This window comes from Buteo buteo, chromosome 10, assembly GCF_964188355.1.
Source record: "Buteo buteo chromosome 10, bButBut1.hap1.1, whole genome shotgun sequence".
Lineage (NCBI taxonomy): Eukaryota > Metazoa > Chordata > Aves > Accipitriformes > Accipitridae > Buteo > Buteo buteo.
This window is the reverse complement of record NC_134180.1, coordinates 5,146,940-5,161,270: the sequence shown is the minus strand read 5'-3', so window position 1 is coordinate 5,161,270 and position 14,331 is coordinate 5,146,940. Positions and strand designations below refer to the sequence as shown.

General features: G+C 61.8%; 1 protein-coding gene across 2 annotated transcripts; it reads right to left on the bottom strand.

The window, feature by feature from the left end:
* Positions 1–6,384: 6,384 nt before the first annotated feature.
* On the bottom strand, positions 6,385–14,273 carry ABHD17A (abhydrolase domain containing 17A, depalmitoylase). 2 transcript variants are annotated; one of them, XM_075038176.1, is made up of 5 exons: positions 14,143–14,273; positions 11,340–11,855; positions 9,168–9,362; positions 8,304–8,483; positions 6,385–7,367 (listed from the first exon to the last, which is right to left on the bottom strand). In XM_075038176.1, the coding sequence occupies exons 2-5, from the start codon at positions 11,651–11,653 to the stop codon at positions 7,142–7,144; spliced, it is 915 nt and encodes a 304-aa protein (XP_074894277.1). In that variant the 5' UTR covers positions 11,654–11,855; positions 14,143–14,273; the 3' UTR covers positions 6,385–7,141. The 2 variants fall into 2 exon arrangements, with proteins under 2 accessions (XP_074894277.1, XP_074894278.1); XM_075038177.1 differs by lacking the exon at positions 14,143–14,273 and having other exon boundaries at positions 11,340–11,869.
* Positions 14,274–14,331: the final 58 nt, after the last annotated feature.

Genomic DNA, 14,331 nt, shown 5'->3' with positions numbered 1-14,331 from the left:
AATACAGCACTGCAACAAGGTGATGATGGTGCCTCCTTCCTACCCATCGCCCCCCCACAGTGTCCCAGCAGAGCAAGTCCAGGAGCTGAGGATGTCAGGAGAGGAACCCACCACCATGCCTGGCCAACGTGCAGGGGGGAATGGGCAGGAGACCGATGCCCCAGCACTGCCAAGGTTTGGAGGCGAGCAGCTGCCAGCCCTGGGAAACCTGAATAATCAATAAAAAGCGTTTAAAAAGCAGGAAACACCAGGATATCAACAGCCTTCCCTCCGGCAGAAACATGCAACCAACACAAGGTGCTTTACAAGGTACCCAGGGAGGGCTCGTGCTGAGCATCCCTACCCACACTCCTGCCAGCCAGCTCCCCGCCTCCCACAAGTGCTAGAAAAGCAAGCTATGCTTTGCCCCAAAAAAAGAAAGCATTTTTATTTTTATGATATAGATAAATCTATTTTATATAACTTCAGCTGTAATAGAGAGAACTCTTTAGAAAGACCACGTGCACAGACACATGCTGAATAATATTATTTCCTTTCCTTATAGTTCTTGCCCCATGTTTACTCAACTCACAAGCTGGCAAAATAAAATAATATAAAATAAACCATTCACTTCTGTCCAGACCTAGAGGACCCCACATGGTTAAACTGTCCTTTGTTGATTGATTCAGGCCAATCTTGTCTATGCTTTTGCTTCCCCATGTGGAAAGGGGCAGCTTGGTTAACTGGGATGCCCACTCAGTTCCCAGTTAGCAGCACTGGAAAAGGTCCCAAGGGTTGCTGCGCACCCTGAGGCAGCCCCTCTGAGAACAGGGACACCCAAATTCACCTGTCCTGGTGGATCCAAGTGCTCCCCAAGCTCGGCACCCCAAATGAGTCCCTCCAACCCTGCAAGGACCTGAACCCCCCACCACAGCCTCCCAGATGAACTAATGAATCCCCAAGACTGACCTCATCTCCCTCCAAAAACCTCCCGACCCCTCTGCAGAGAAATGAGGCGATTTCCTCAGCCGCTTATCCCCAGGACGCCTGGCTGATGCTTGCTCTGCCTCCTGGCACAGCTCACATCAGACAGCCAAATGTCCCGATTTAAGTTAAGGAAAGGAACAACCTCGGAACAGGGTTTGGGTGTGTGGCAGGGTTGTCACAGCACTTTGGGTCCCAACGTGGGGTGAGGGGCAGCACGGACAGCCGTGCACCAGCGCAGCCCTCTCTCCTGAGGGCATCCTAACGATGCCCTCGGGAGCGAGGGCTGCGCTGGCACATGTGCCTCCACATTTTTGCCCCTTTCTTCCCTGGGGAGAGCCAAGCAGAGGGATGCCACCGCATCTGGGCCGAACCCATCCCCACGACAGCCCGCTACTGCTGCTGGGTGACAGCGGTGTCCTGCTCCCTGTACTGGGGAGACCTCGTGCTGTGCTGGGTGTCCCCCAACACAACAAGGAGGATGTGACCCAGAAACGTGGCTCCAGACCTGCCATGGGGGATGCTCACAGTTTGCTCACCGGGGCAGAAGGCCAGATCCAGCCCTGGGACAGCTGGGGTTCAGGGGTGTCCCCAAAACCCCACCCACCAGCCCAGGCCCAGCCACAGGCAAAGCAGCCCCTGTGGGGAATGGGTCCCTGCCTCCCTGCAGCTGATCCCCACCCCACAATAAACCCACAGCCAGGTGCATTGGGTCGAGTTTTTGGGGAGAAAAGAACCAAAAAATAAGGAAACCAGACGGAGATGCTTGTGTGGTGGGAGCCTCCTGCCTTGCAGACCTCCACTCCCTGCTTGTTATTTTGCATGACTGTAAAAAAGCACCTCCTGGGGCAAGTTTCCGCTCCCCACAGTGGGGGTTACAGATTTTCTCTCCATCCACATGAGAACTTTCCAGTTGTCCCAGCATGGCCTCGGCACAAGGCATCAGCTAGGAGTTTGTGATGTTGGAGAAAGAAACAGGGCAGTGGGAGAACAGGGGCTTCCCCAGAGCTGCTAAAACATCCTCAGGCAGGTTCATCTCTTCGCAGGGATGGGCTATTTGATGCGTGGGGTGATACCAATCCTGGCACTCCTGGTACCACAGTCCTGGTATCACCCCACATGTATCCCGCCACAGTCCACGTCCCCCATGGGAGACTCCTCCCCAGCCCCACTGCAGCATCCCGCTCATCCCTCAGGTCCCCCCCGTGGCCAGGGGTCCTCCTGGGGCAATGGCCCGGCCACCGCATCCCACACTGCCCAGCCCCAACCCACTGGGCATCGGCCAGTCTGGGGAGGATGCTCCAGCTCCCCAAGAGTGCTCCCAGCCCCCCAGGGTGCTCCTGGCCCCCCAAGACAACACAAGGGGATGCTCCAGCCCCCCCAAGGGTGCTACCAGCCCCCCCACTCAGGACTCAGCCCCCGGCCCCGGCTGTGTGGTCCCGCATGTGCTGTCCAGGCATCGTCGCCGCAGGGCTGTGGCAGCCCGTGGGCCTCCCTTCACCGTCCCAGCCTCCAGGCATCGTTCAGGCATAGGATGACAAAGGGAAGCTCACAGGGGGCAGGGGGCTGCGACCCCACAATCCTCCCGCCGAGCGCTCCTGCAGATGGAGGAGAGACGTAAACCAGGAGGGGAGGGAAGGGGGCAGGAACCCCAGGGGAGCTGGGGGATCCCCAGCCTGTGAAAACCAGTCCACAGACCTCTCTGGTGTGACCCACCGGACCCGGCGCTGCTTCTCTGGGGCATTTTGGGACATGGCGAGCACGCAGGGTGTGAGCGGGGCCACGCGCTTGGGCAGCGCTGGCTTTTGCAGGGGGGTTGTAGGTGAATGTGTGGGTTTGTGTGTGCAAACCCGAGGGGGTGAGGAGTGCAGCACCAAAAGGGCAGCGTATGGGAGTGTGTGCACATCCACATACGTGTGCGTGTGCGTGTCTGTGCCAGGGTGTGCGCACATGTGTGCACAGCCATATGTGTGCACACGTGTGGAGGTGAATGCGTGTGCAAGACTGCGCAGGTGTGCACGTATGCGTGTGCAGGTCGCTGTGTGCTCGGATGTCTGTGTGCAAGTGTGAATGTGTGTATGCATGTCTACAGGCACATGCATCTGTGTGTACATGTGTGCGCATGTACACACGTGTGGGTGTTTGCACACGTACGTGCACAGCGCAGAGCTGCGTGTGTCCATCCCGCAGTTGCCCACCCACAGAGACCGGGCCCAGGCACCCTTCCCAGGACCCAACCCAGAACAGGGGGATCTCGGGGACCACTGGGCACCCGCCACCCCCGTCCCACCCCAGCCGACAGCGCAGGGTGGTGGGTGCCCCCCTGCACCCCATGCTCTCTCCTTTCCGTGACGCGATGCCACACTCACCATCTCTCACCAGGGAAGTGCCGGCTGGTGTCTGGGCGCAGCCGCGGGCACGCCGGGATGCTCACAGCGTCTGTGCTGCTCGAGGAGCAGGGAAAGACGGGCTTTGCTCCCCCAGACCTGCTGCCATCCCTGTCCCCAGCTGTCCCCCACCGGCCCCAGGTCGTTGCCTCACTCACCTGGCAGGGCAGAGCCAGGGGCTGCTGCCAGCACATCCTCTCCTCTCCTTGTCCTTCCCTGTCCCCTTCCCTCCATCTTAGCCAGCGCCGTGCAGAGCCCCTCACCCTGGCATCCCTCCTCCAGTGCCCTCCCCTCTCCCCAGCCCGACCACAGATGGGATCCTTCCCCTCTGCCCTTTTATACCGTCTTTGTTCATATGACAAGCACGTGAAAAACTAGAGCAGAGCTCGGAAAAAAGCTCCTTAAGATGCTTTAATTCAGTTTCCTGGATCCCATGACTGAGCTCGGCCTGTGAACGGGGTCTCATGACTGTGGCACGCAGGCCCCGGCCATCAAAAGCCTCATTTATGCCCCAAAAGAGACTTAAACCCCTCTTGGCTGGTCACCTGGTGAGCCCGATGTCTCCCATGCCCGGCTTCGTCCACGGCCTCATCCGCACCGGCATCACACCTCTGCCGAGGGCTCATCGCATCATCGCAGCGGGTATCCCGTCCTTTCCCCGACAGGATCCCTGAGACATCCAGTACGTCGTCCCCTTTCACGGCCATTACACACAGGTACACGCAGGCACCCCCCAGCCCAGCCACGTGCCTGCGACTCTGCAGCGATGGGAGCAGGAGCTGCCTGTGCCCCGGCTCTTCTGGCCGGGGACTTCAAAAAGACCCAGGGGGACGCCTGCCCTGTCCCCTCTCTGCTGTGGCTGCGGGAGGGACTTTGGGGACACTCTGAAGCCTGACTCTGCCTTTCCCCGCCTCCGAGACCACAGTTTCAGCAGAGTCCCCCTCCAGGCACCAAACCCCATCCAGGTCCAGCCCCAACCCAGCCCTTTTCCTTCCCCATCCCCTCCTGGTTCTCCCAAACCATGGCACCAGTGGTGGGGACAGAAGTGCCGTCCCAGTGCCTCATGGCCCAGTTTGGCCCCACTGGTGGGGAACACTGCACCTAGGACCCCCAGGGCAGGTCTGGCTCATGGCTCATGCTTTTTGGGAACCCTGCAGCTCACGTATGGATTAGTGCTTCTCCCCTCCCTCCTCGTTCCAGCTGCTCGTGCCTGGGTGAGGACAGAGCCTGAGCCCTCTCAGGCCAGGAGCAGTGAAGGATCCAGACCCAAAAAGTTCCGTTCCCTAATGACCAGGGATCACAGCCATGGCTCCCCATCATGGAGGTGGCAGCCAGCGATGTCCGGCTCACCAGGATCCCATATGCCTGCGCTGGGTCTAAATTCTGGGGATCAGGCTGAACATTTCTGTCTTTTTGCCCTATTTTATTTTTAAAATGAGACACAGTAAACACAAACTCAAGCCACCCCGACATCCCCCTGAACCCAGCCACTGGCTCTGAGATGTCCTGCCGGCAATGCAGAGCCGCTCTAAGTATCCGCAGCTCAACAGGAAACAGGCAGCAGTAAGAGGATAAAAATACCCTTGGTGCAAACAAAACGTCTCTATGTCAGGATTAGGGTGTCGTGGGCTGCTCCAGCCCTGCTAATCGGGACTGGGGCCGGAGGGGAGCCGGGCTGGGTGACTGCGGTGGCTTTGGCTTCCAGCACACGTGTGAGCTAAAGGCTCTAAAATCACCCGGCAGCTGCGTGCGGTGAGCCGGGGAAGGGAGGGGAGGGCTGGGGGATGCTCAGGGAGAAGCCAGACATCCCGGCTCCTGGACGCCAACGCCACCCTGGAAAAAGGGAATGATCACCCAGAGCCCCAACATCCAACTCGTCTTCTAGCTCCTGCAGAGCCCCAGTGCCAAGGAAGGGTTCCCCCTCCTCTACTGGAGCACCCTGGTCCTGGGGGGTGTATGATGAGGGATGTGTGGGGAGCTGGGGGTCCCATGACCCCCGCTTCAGCCCCCCCATGGCCCCCAGCCCCAAACAATAGGTGCATTTGAGTGCTCTGAGCGTGGGGCTGCGGCGAGGCCCCACCGCAAGGCCCCTGAGCCCCTCCGAGAGCCGCCTAAGGAGATTATCGCTCCTCACATGAGCCCGCCGGGCCCCACGGCCTCGCACCAGGGAGGAGGGGACATGAGGGTGACAGGGACAGAGAGGGGGGAACCGGTGCCTGGGAGCCCCGTTAGGATCCCTGTGGACACGGGAAGGAGCAGAGCGGTGCTATGCTCTTTGGGTTGGGGTGCGGGATGTCCCGGGGGCAGGAAAACACACAGATACTTTGAACAGCTCTTCCCGGGGTGATTTCAGAGCAGGGGCTGACCCAAAAAGCACAAACCCGAGCACTCTGCCTTTTTGTGGGGCAAAACACCCCGTCTGCTGGCAGGAGGGCACAGTGGGATGCCCCACACGCTTGCCTCCGTGCCCAGCACACACCAGTAATCGCAGAGGTCCCCATGCAGCCAGGGGCACAGCTAGGTGCAGAGAAGGTAAAAAATAAGATTTTTCTCCCCCCAGCGCCACCTTGCCTGCTCAGGACCACACTGCATCCCTCACAACACTGGCCCTGGTACACTGGCAGGCCATGGGGATGTTCCCCTTCCCCTGCGGCACACCGGAGCTCCCCGTGCCACAGATCCTAGGAGGCTGAGGCCATCCTCCACCTCTGCCCTCATAATCCCATGGGATCCCTTAATAAAATGGGATGGGCTGGCAAGGGAATGGGCCCCCCGTTGTCCCCACAGCTTGATTTGAAGAGACAGACCTTTCCAGCCTGGTCCCAGGGGACCAAGGGCTCCTTCCCCACCTGCTGCCCCGTCCCCAGAGGAGGGTGACAAGCATTGGGGATCCAGCCAAGTGCAATTCAGCAGAGGGATTGTCCAGCGGGGAAAGCCGAGGGGCTGGATCCCAAAGGCACTGGGGGTTGGTCACCTTGGGTGGGTCACAGGGAGGCAACCCCAGGCATATGCAGGGAAAGGGCACACACAGGTAAAACATTAAACCTCTGCTCTTTATTCGGTGCCTGGTTTCCTCGCCCCGTTTCCCGAATGCACCATAAGCAAGCGGTACCGGAGGATGTTTTCCAGGGGTGACCTGAACATGGGGAGCGCTCCGAGAAGGCAGAGCAAGGCCAGACTGTAGAGGGCATGGGGCAGGGGGGCACGTCCTCCATGCATCCCCAAACTGGCACTGGGGACATGGCTCTGCCCCAGCCACAGGGCGAACACCAGGCATCCCACCGCCACCAGCGCTGATCCCCAGAAAGCTCCAACGAGAGCAGGAACTGCCACCTCCTCCGTCCCGCCCCGCAGCAATGCCAGGGAGGGGGCTGGGCCCCCAGCCCCTCTCCAACTCGCCTTATTGCTATAGTCAGAGCAGCAGAGCAGCCAGGAGGAATTCAGGAGTTCGCTGTTTTAGGAGAGAGGACAAGGACATGTCCAAAGCCAAGGATACGCCATCAAGAGGGTGGGCTCTCATCTTTCTGGGGAAGGGGGAAGGAGGGAGCTGCCATCTCTTGCCAGCGCGGCCGGTGGTGCCAGCAGCGCCAGGGCTGGCACTGGGAGGGAGGAGAGTTGTGCTCGTGTCCAAGAGGAAACGCACCATCCGCTCCAGGGCCTCCTGCCCTCTCCCGAGCCTGGAGCTGAGGCTGTACAAACTCATTGCACCTCCAGCAGCAGGGTCTGGGGAGGGACACTGGGAGAACTGGAGAAACAGGCAGAAACCCCCTGCCCGTCCCCCCACCCCGCGGCTAGTTGCGTTGGCTGGCCAGCTCCTGGGAGATGAATTTCCGAAGGCGCTCGAGGTACTGGCTGTAGAGTTCAATGTCATTGTGCCCGGCCCCATCCACCCACAGCGGCTCCACAGCCTTGGGGCAGCGTTCGAAAAGCGCCAGGCCATGGGAAAAGTCGATGACTTCGTCCTCCGTGCCGTGGATGATGAGGACAGGAGAGGTGATTTTGGAGATCTTCTCAATGCTGCCAAAAGGGTGGGTGGGGAAGAGATGAGACAGGGGGGTAAGTACAGGGATCAAGGCACTCCCATTCCTCCTGCCCCCCCAAATCACATTCCCTTGGGGAGAGGGACCAGGAAATGCACTTTGATTGCAGCAGAGCATGGGGACACGGAGCTCCTGCCAAGAGCGAGCTCCGAGACAAGATTTCCCCCAGCATGACAGACAAGTACCAGACAGCAGTGACAACAGCCCTGTGGGACCTAGGCAGGGCTGACGGAAAGCACTGCAGGACAGTATAAGCACAGGCCCTCCCCGTGTCAGGATCAGCCGTGCCAGGCTTTGAGGAGTGGAAGCACAGCTGTTCTCAGCCCAGCCCCAAGGGCCATGCAAGGCCATCAGGATGCAAAGCGTGGGCTGGTGGCTCCCAGCCACGGCTTCCGGATCAGGGACCGTCCCTCGGGCCCTGCTGGCCTGACTGCAAGGGAGAAGCGAAGCAAGAGCTCATCCCACCTCAGCGCTGCCTTTCTGTGCCACTGCCCCTGCCGTCTGCAGAGGAGGGGAAAAAAGCCCAAGAAATTACTCTTGGGGGAGAAAGGGGTCCCAGGGACCACTGGGGCTCATGATACCTGACAAGGGGCCGGTGGCAGAGCCCCAAAGCTGGTGGGCAAAGACACTGGGACAGGATCACCAGGAGGTGATTCCACCAGGGGACATGAGGTGCACACATGGCATGGCCGTCAGGAGGGGGCATGGTGACCCCAGGGAGGGTTACGATCCCCCAGAGGGGACCAAATGCAAGGCAAGAGGATGCCGATGGGCGTGTTTAAGCCTATCATAGGAAACAGGACCACAGTTTTCACCATAACCCCTCTTTGTGGCCAGGGCTAGCATCCAGGACAGAGCTGGTCTGGGTACTGCCCCTGCAGAGCTGACCCCTGTCCCTTCTCAGGCCACTCACTTGGGGAAGGCATCAAACCAGTAGGTCTTCTTGGTCTCAGGGAAGGCGACTCTCATGCCAGAGGTGAGTGGGGAGTGGAGCACAATGGCAGCACACTCGTAGCGGGAGGCCAGATCAACCGTGGGCACCGTGCCGATGCTTTGTCCATACAAAATAATGTTCTCTGGGCTGATCCCATACCTGGGAGAGAAGAGGGCAGGTCAGCACCCAAGCACCAGAGTCACATCGCCAGGAGATACAGCCCAGGGGGTCACCTTGCTCTGGCCACAGCACCCTGCAAGGCTTCCTGGGTAGGGTGGTGGGGAATGGGGCTCTGTCCCCACTGTCTTCCCCCAGCTCTTCGTGGCTGGGCCCAAAGCAGCTGCCCTGCACCACTGGCAGGACCAGCCAGCAGCCAGAGCTGAGCTGCCAGATGAGTTGTGGGGTGTGTGAAGGCTTGCCAGGAGCAGGGTTACGGGCAGATTTGTGGACCCCGGATCGCAGCCGCATGGGGCAGCCCCAGGTTCCCGGTGCATGCTGCAAGCCAGGCCTGGCCGCAGGCAGGGCAGAGGAGGCAGAGGCCGTCATGGAGCTGCACCTTGAGCCCGGCTGGACAACTGGGGCTGAGCCCAGCCAGGGGAGAGCCTGGGAACAGCACAATGGGGAGCACAGCTTGTACCAGTGCCCCCAGCAAGGTCATACCCCCGCAGCATCCCTACCCCTCTGGGTCACCCGGCCCACTCCCCCTGCAGCTGCTTTCCGGCCACCCTTTCCCGTTACAAGTGGCCTGGGTTCCCTCTCTGGGAGATTTCCTGTTTTCCAGACTGCCGGACCGCAGGGTTTTCCTGGACGTCCTCCCTTCCCCCTCTCCGGCGCCCCGCTCACCGCGTCCGCAGTGCCTGCCACGCAGCATCAATGTCGGAGTAGAGGTTCCTCTCCGAGGGCTTGCCCGTGCTCACACCGTAGCCCGAGTAGTCATAAGAGAAGATGTTGCAGTTGATGCGGGTGCCCAGCCCGATGTAGAAGCTGCTCATCTGCCCCAGGTCCACAGCATTGCCATGCGAGAAGAGCACCGTGTACCTGCAGCACCAGGGAGAGATGAGCATGGCGGGTTAATTGTGGACTCTGCTGCAGTGCTGCCGTGCTGCCGCCGCGCTGCCTGGCCCCACCAGCGGCTCTCGGGGACCGATGTGCCTGGGCAGCACCAGCCAGGACATCTGCTTCAGAGGCTGAAAACCAAACCCCAGGACACAAAGGGCCAACACCTCTCAGGTCCTCATGACACCCCTGGTCCAACCCCAGAGATACCTGGACCCTCCTCACTGCCCGGGGCCAGGGGCTTGCTCCCAGCAGAAACAGGCAGCCTGAAGGCAGGATGATTCTGTTCAAGTTTTTGAGTCTATTTTTGGTAAAAAGCTCAGGATTTGGGGCCGTTTGCCCAATGGGGATTTCAAGTAAGAGAATTCTGACAGCAGCTTTTTTTCCTCTCCTGAGTCTGGCAAGACACCAGACGCTGGGAGAGAAGTGAATTGTGGGAGTGACAAGGCACAAGAAATTTCCACCATAAGGGGAAAAACAATGTTAATCATAAAAATTAACACTAATATCTCATTGATGGAAGCTTGGCTCTCTTCTGCCAGAGGGAGGGAGCAGGACCCACTCCCTGCTGAGCCCCCACAGTTGGTCCGAGACGTATGCAGCCAGGTTGAGCCTCCCTGTCCCAGCCTGGATGCCCCAGAAAGCCCCAGCAGGAAGGTGGTGGCAGGACAAACTGCAAGGAGGACAGACAGCAAGCAAGACCTGATGTCCTGGGGAGTTTGGGAGGGATGGATCCCCCCCAGGCTGGGCCCTTCCCTCCAGCCCTGCAGCCTGTGCTAAAGAGCTGCTTCTGCAGGCTGGCTGGGAGCGGGGCCAGCACCAAGCCTTGCCGCGGCAGGGCGCGGGTCGGCGGATGTGCAGGCAGAGCAATCCCCCCACCAGTTTCCTCTCTGGGGACCCGCAACACACACAGGGACAGAGTGGACATCCCCACTGGGCAGCCTGTGGAGGTCTCCTTTAATGCAGCTCTCCAACCCCCACAAGAGCCATCCCCGCCTCGCTCCAAGCCCACCCAGTGGGTTTGAAGCCCACGGCAAGCTAAGGGCAGATCCAGGCTGCATTCGCCTGCACAGAGGTCTCTGTGGACACCGTTCCTTGGAGGGCAAGTTGTTCCTGGAAGGATGCTGGTGTGTGGGGTCAACCAGGGCGCTGCAGGATTTGGGCCCTGACCTCCCTCCGCACCTGAACCCCCATGCTGTGTCACCAGCTCAGGGAGCAGCTGCCGAGTCCCCTCCTGTCCCCGTGCCATCCCCTCATGCCTAGCCACTGGCAGCCAGGAGAGGGGTCTCCATCCCACACCCCGCGCTGCCCCTCTCCAGCTTCCCAGTTTACGGACCCATGGGGGTGACCAGTAGCAGGTTGTGCTTAAACCCCTCCTGGCTTTCGTTCCTATCACTTTTCTTGAGGAATCAAATGCGCCCATGAATAAGACTAAATGTGCAAACCCGGTTCACCGCAAGCAGCTCCTGGCCAGCACAGGCTCTCGCCCATCCACGTGGTCACTCTGGGGCTGGGGACAGAGGGTTAGCAGCCAGTGCAGACCCCCCAGCACTCACCAAGGGCTTCATGCAGACACTCGGTTTGCAACCGCAGTGTTATGTCACTGGCGTGACATTGGGGAGGATCTGTGGAACAGCCTAGGGAATCCCTACATCCCTACAGCCTCCGGCTTTGCCTCTGCTCCATGTTTAACCCCATTCCCAGCTGCAGCCACAAGCCAGACCGGTCCTGGGAGCCGAGCTCACCCACCCCGCAGGATGCCTCCAAACCCCTGTGGCTGGGCCAGCTCCTTCAGCAAGGTGCTGGGTCAGGCCAGGGCAAGGAGGTGGCACTCAGCTGAAGGAGGGGAGGCGGCAGGATGGCACCATGCCCGCCAGCAGTTCACCAGCCCAACGTTGAGCAGGGCAGGGTCAAACAACCGGCAGCAGCGCCAGGCCGGCACATCCATGGGCGACTCACCTGGCACCTGGCACGCAGCGGACATACATGCAGCCGACGCGGTTCCCTCGGCTGCTTTTGGTGACGAACACCTCGATGTTGTCCAGCTCCCGCTGAGAGTACTGGAAATCTGCCCGGTCCTTCAAGTGCAGCTTCCACCGCCCCGCGGCGCCGCCGCGCAAGGAGCCGGTGCTGGTGCTGCCTACGGGCTCCGGCTCAGGGACCACGGCGTAGGTGGGCTCCGGGGGCAGGAAGGCCAGTTTGGCGGCGATGCGGCTGGGGCAGGGAGGGCAGCAGAAGAGGCAGCAGAGTTGGCTGATCGACAGCCCGTTCATGACGGCGATGAGGCGAAAGGCAGCCGCGCCTGGAGCGAGGGAGGATCCAAAACGGAGAGAAGCCGGGAACGACAACGGCCCGGAGAGGTCCCGTCTTCAGCCGGCCCTCGGCACGGCTGCCGCCGGCAGTCCACCACGGGCCGGGGCGCTGGTCGGGGCTGGGACGGCCGCCATCCGTCCGTCTGCGGGCGGCAGCGGTGGCCTACGGGCAGGTCAGGCAGCAGTGAGGACTCTGCAACGGGCACCCCCCAGACACGCGTGACCCACGGCTGGGGACAAACATGCACCTCCCCAGCACACCCACGCACCGGCGAACACATGCACCGCACCGTCTCAAGCCGAGACGCACACCGTCCCCCCCTCTAACACACACACAGAGCGCACACCCACCACGCACAGCCCCCACGTTTGCACTGAACCCACGCACACCCCCCAAAACCAAGCCTTCTTCAACACGTCCCAGCCCACACACCCCCACACCACGCACCACAGCCCCCGCGCGCAGGCCCACGCTGAGGAGGCGAGGACGGCGGGCGCAGGATCGCACACATACACACGCACACTCTCTACAACAGCCGTGTGGTTGGTGGTACAAAGGACACGGCCCCTCCAGGACCCCCCCTGGATGCTGGCACAGGCCTGGCCGCACAGGCGAGCGGCAGGAGTGCCGAGCTCCTGGAGAAAAAGAGGAGGGGGGAGAAAGGGGGAAAAAAAAAAAAAAAAGCAACTATTTTCTGCAAGTTTGGGCACAGGCTCGCGCTGAGGAATGTCAAACCAGCCCACACCCCAAGGAATTCGCTCCATCTGCTTCTGAAGGGCTGGGAAAGGGGAGGAAAGGGTGGAGGGGGGAGTCCTCCCGCCCAGCCGGGAGGGGAAGGCACTCAGCACCAAAATATGCCGAAATATTCAGAGTGAAGGGATGCCCCATGCCCTGGCCCTGCTGCAGGCCCTACACTTTAGGGGCCAGGGCTGAATTTGGGTCTCCCTCAGGCTGGTGACCATCCACAGCGGTGCCAGGGCCGGCATCGCACCTGGCACAGAGCAGCCCCGTCCCTCCCTGGGTTTGGCACCCCGCGTGCCGGCGGGACCACGCGCACCCGCGGCGGATGGTGGTGTCCGGCAGCCGCACACCTGCACGGGCACGTCGGGGCGTGGGTCCACGCAGGCAGAGGCAGGCAGCTGCCGGCGGCGCACGCTCCGTGTGTCACGCTCACGCCGTGTGTCACGCTCACGCCAGGCCGAACCCCGGCACCGGCTGGGGACACGCACCCCCGCGGGCAGGCAGCCCTGCCTGCCCGGCTGCCCTCACCCTGCAGCCAGCACGGGGGCCAGATCCACACCACACACCCACCCTGACCCCACACCCACCCACCCACCGCCTGGCGTGGGGGCCGGATCCACGCCACGCACATGCACTGACCCTCCTCCCCCTGCCAAAACACACAAACACTCCACAGCCAGAGTGGGGGATCCACACTGCACCCACTCACTGACCTGAGTGGGAATCCCCCCCCACTGACCACTGGGTGTCCTCCCACACACACTGACCAGCGTGGGCCTCCCCACTCCACTGACAGGCATGAGGACCCCCCCCTCCAATACACTGACTGGTGGGGAGGGGTCTCACACACACAGTGACCTGCATGGGCCCCCTCCACTGATCAGCATGGGGGGACAACCCCCCTCCACTGACCAGTGGGTGCCCCCCCTCCCCACGCTGACCAGCATGGACCCCCCACCCCAAACACACTGACCGGTGCAGCCGCACCCCTCTCCACTGGTTGATGTTGGGGGGCCCCACACACGCTGGCCAGCATGGGCCTCCCTCCCCCCACTGACTGCTATTGGACCCCCCCACACACACATTGACCTGTGTGGGGACCCCCCCCACTGACCGGTGAGTGCCCCCACCCTCACTGACCAGTGTGGGACCCCCCCACCCCAGTGACAGGCATGGGACCCCCCCACCCCACACACACTGACCTGTGTGGGCCCCCATCCTGACTGCTGTGGGCCTCCCACACACACACGCTGACCGGCGTGCCCCCCCCCCCCCCCCAACAACGGCTATGGGCCTCACTTCCCCCACTGACCCCGTGTCGAACTGAAGGACCCCCCCCAAACACGCACTGACTGGTGGGACCCCTCCCACGATCACTGTGGGACCCACACCCCCCCCCACTGACCGGTGTGGCCCCACACACACACACACTGACCGGTGTGGCCCCCCCCCCCGACTGCTCTGGGCCTCCCCACCCCCACACCGTGACCGCTGCGGGCCTCCCCCCCACACACCGACCCGCGTGGGGCCCCCCCACGACCCCTAGGGGCCCCTTAAAACACATACACCGACCGGTGTGGGACACCCCCCCCCCCCATCCCCCACTGACCCGTGTACGGCGGCCCCGGGACCCCACAGACGCCCCCAGCACCCACTCGTGCCTCCCCAACCGAGGCAGCCCCGTGTCCGTATGTGTCCCCCCCGGTACCTGGACATGATCCGCCGCGGCCCGGCCCGGCCCGGTCCGGGCCCCCCCCCCCCCCCGCGTTCGGGGCTGCCGAAGGGACGGGCGGCCGCTGCGGTCCTCCCAAGCGGGGGCGGCGCTGCACAGCGACCTGCTTAGCCCCGCCCTCTCATCTCCAGGAAGTGACGCTTTCGCCCCGCCCTCGTTGCCAAG

Coding starts and splice junctions, on each gene's coding strand:
- ABHD17A (XM_075038176.1), bottom strand. CDS start 11,653: ATGAACGGGCTGTCGATCAGCCAACTCTGCTGCCTCTTCTGCTGCCCT. Junction 8,484..9,167: donor TGGCAGGCACTGCGGACGCG/GTGAGCGGGGCG, acceptor CTTCTCTCCCAG/GTATGGGATCAGCCCAGAGA. Junction 7,368..8,303: donor TGGTTTGATGCCTTCCCCAA/GTGAGTGGCCTG, acceptor CCCTTTTGGCAG/CATTGAGAAGATCTCCAAAA.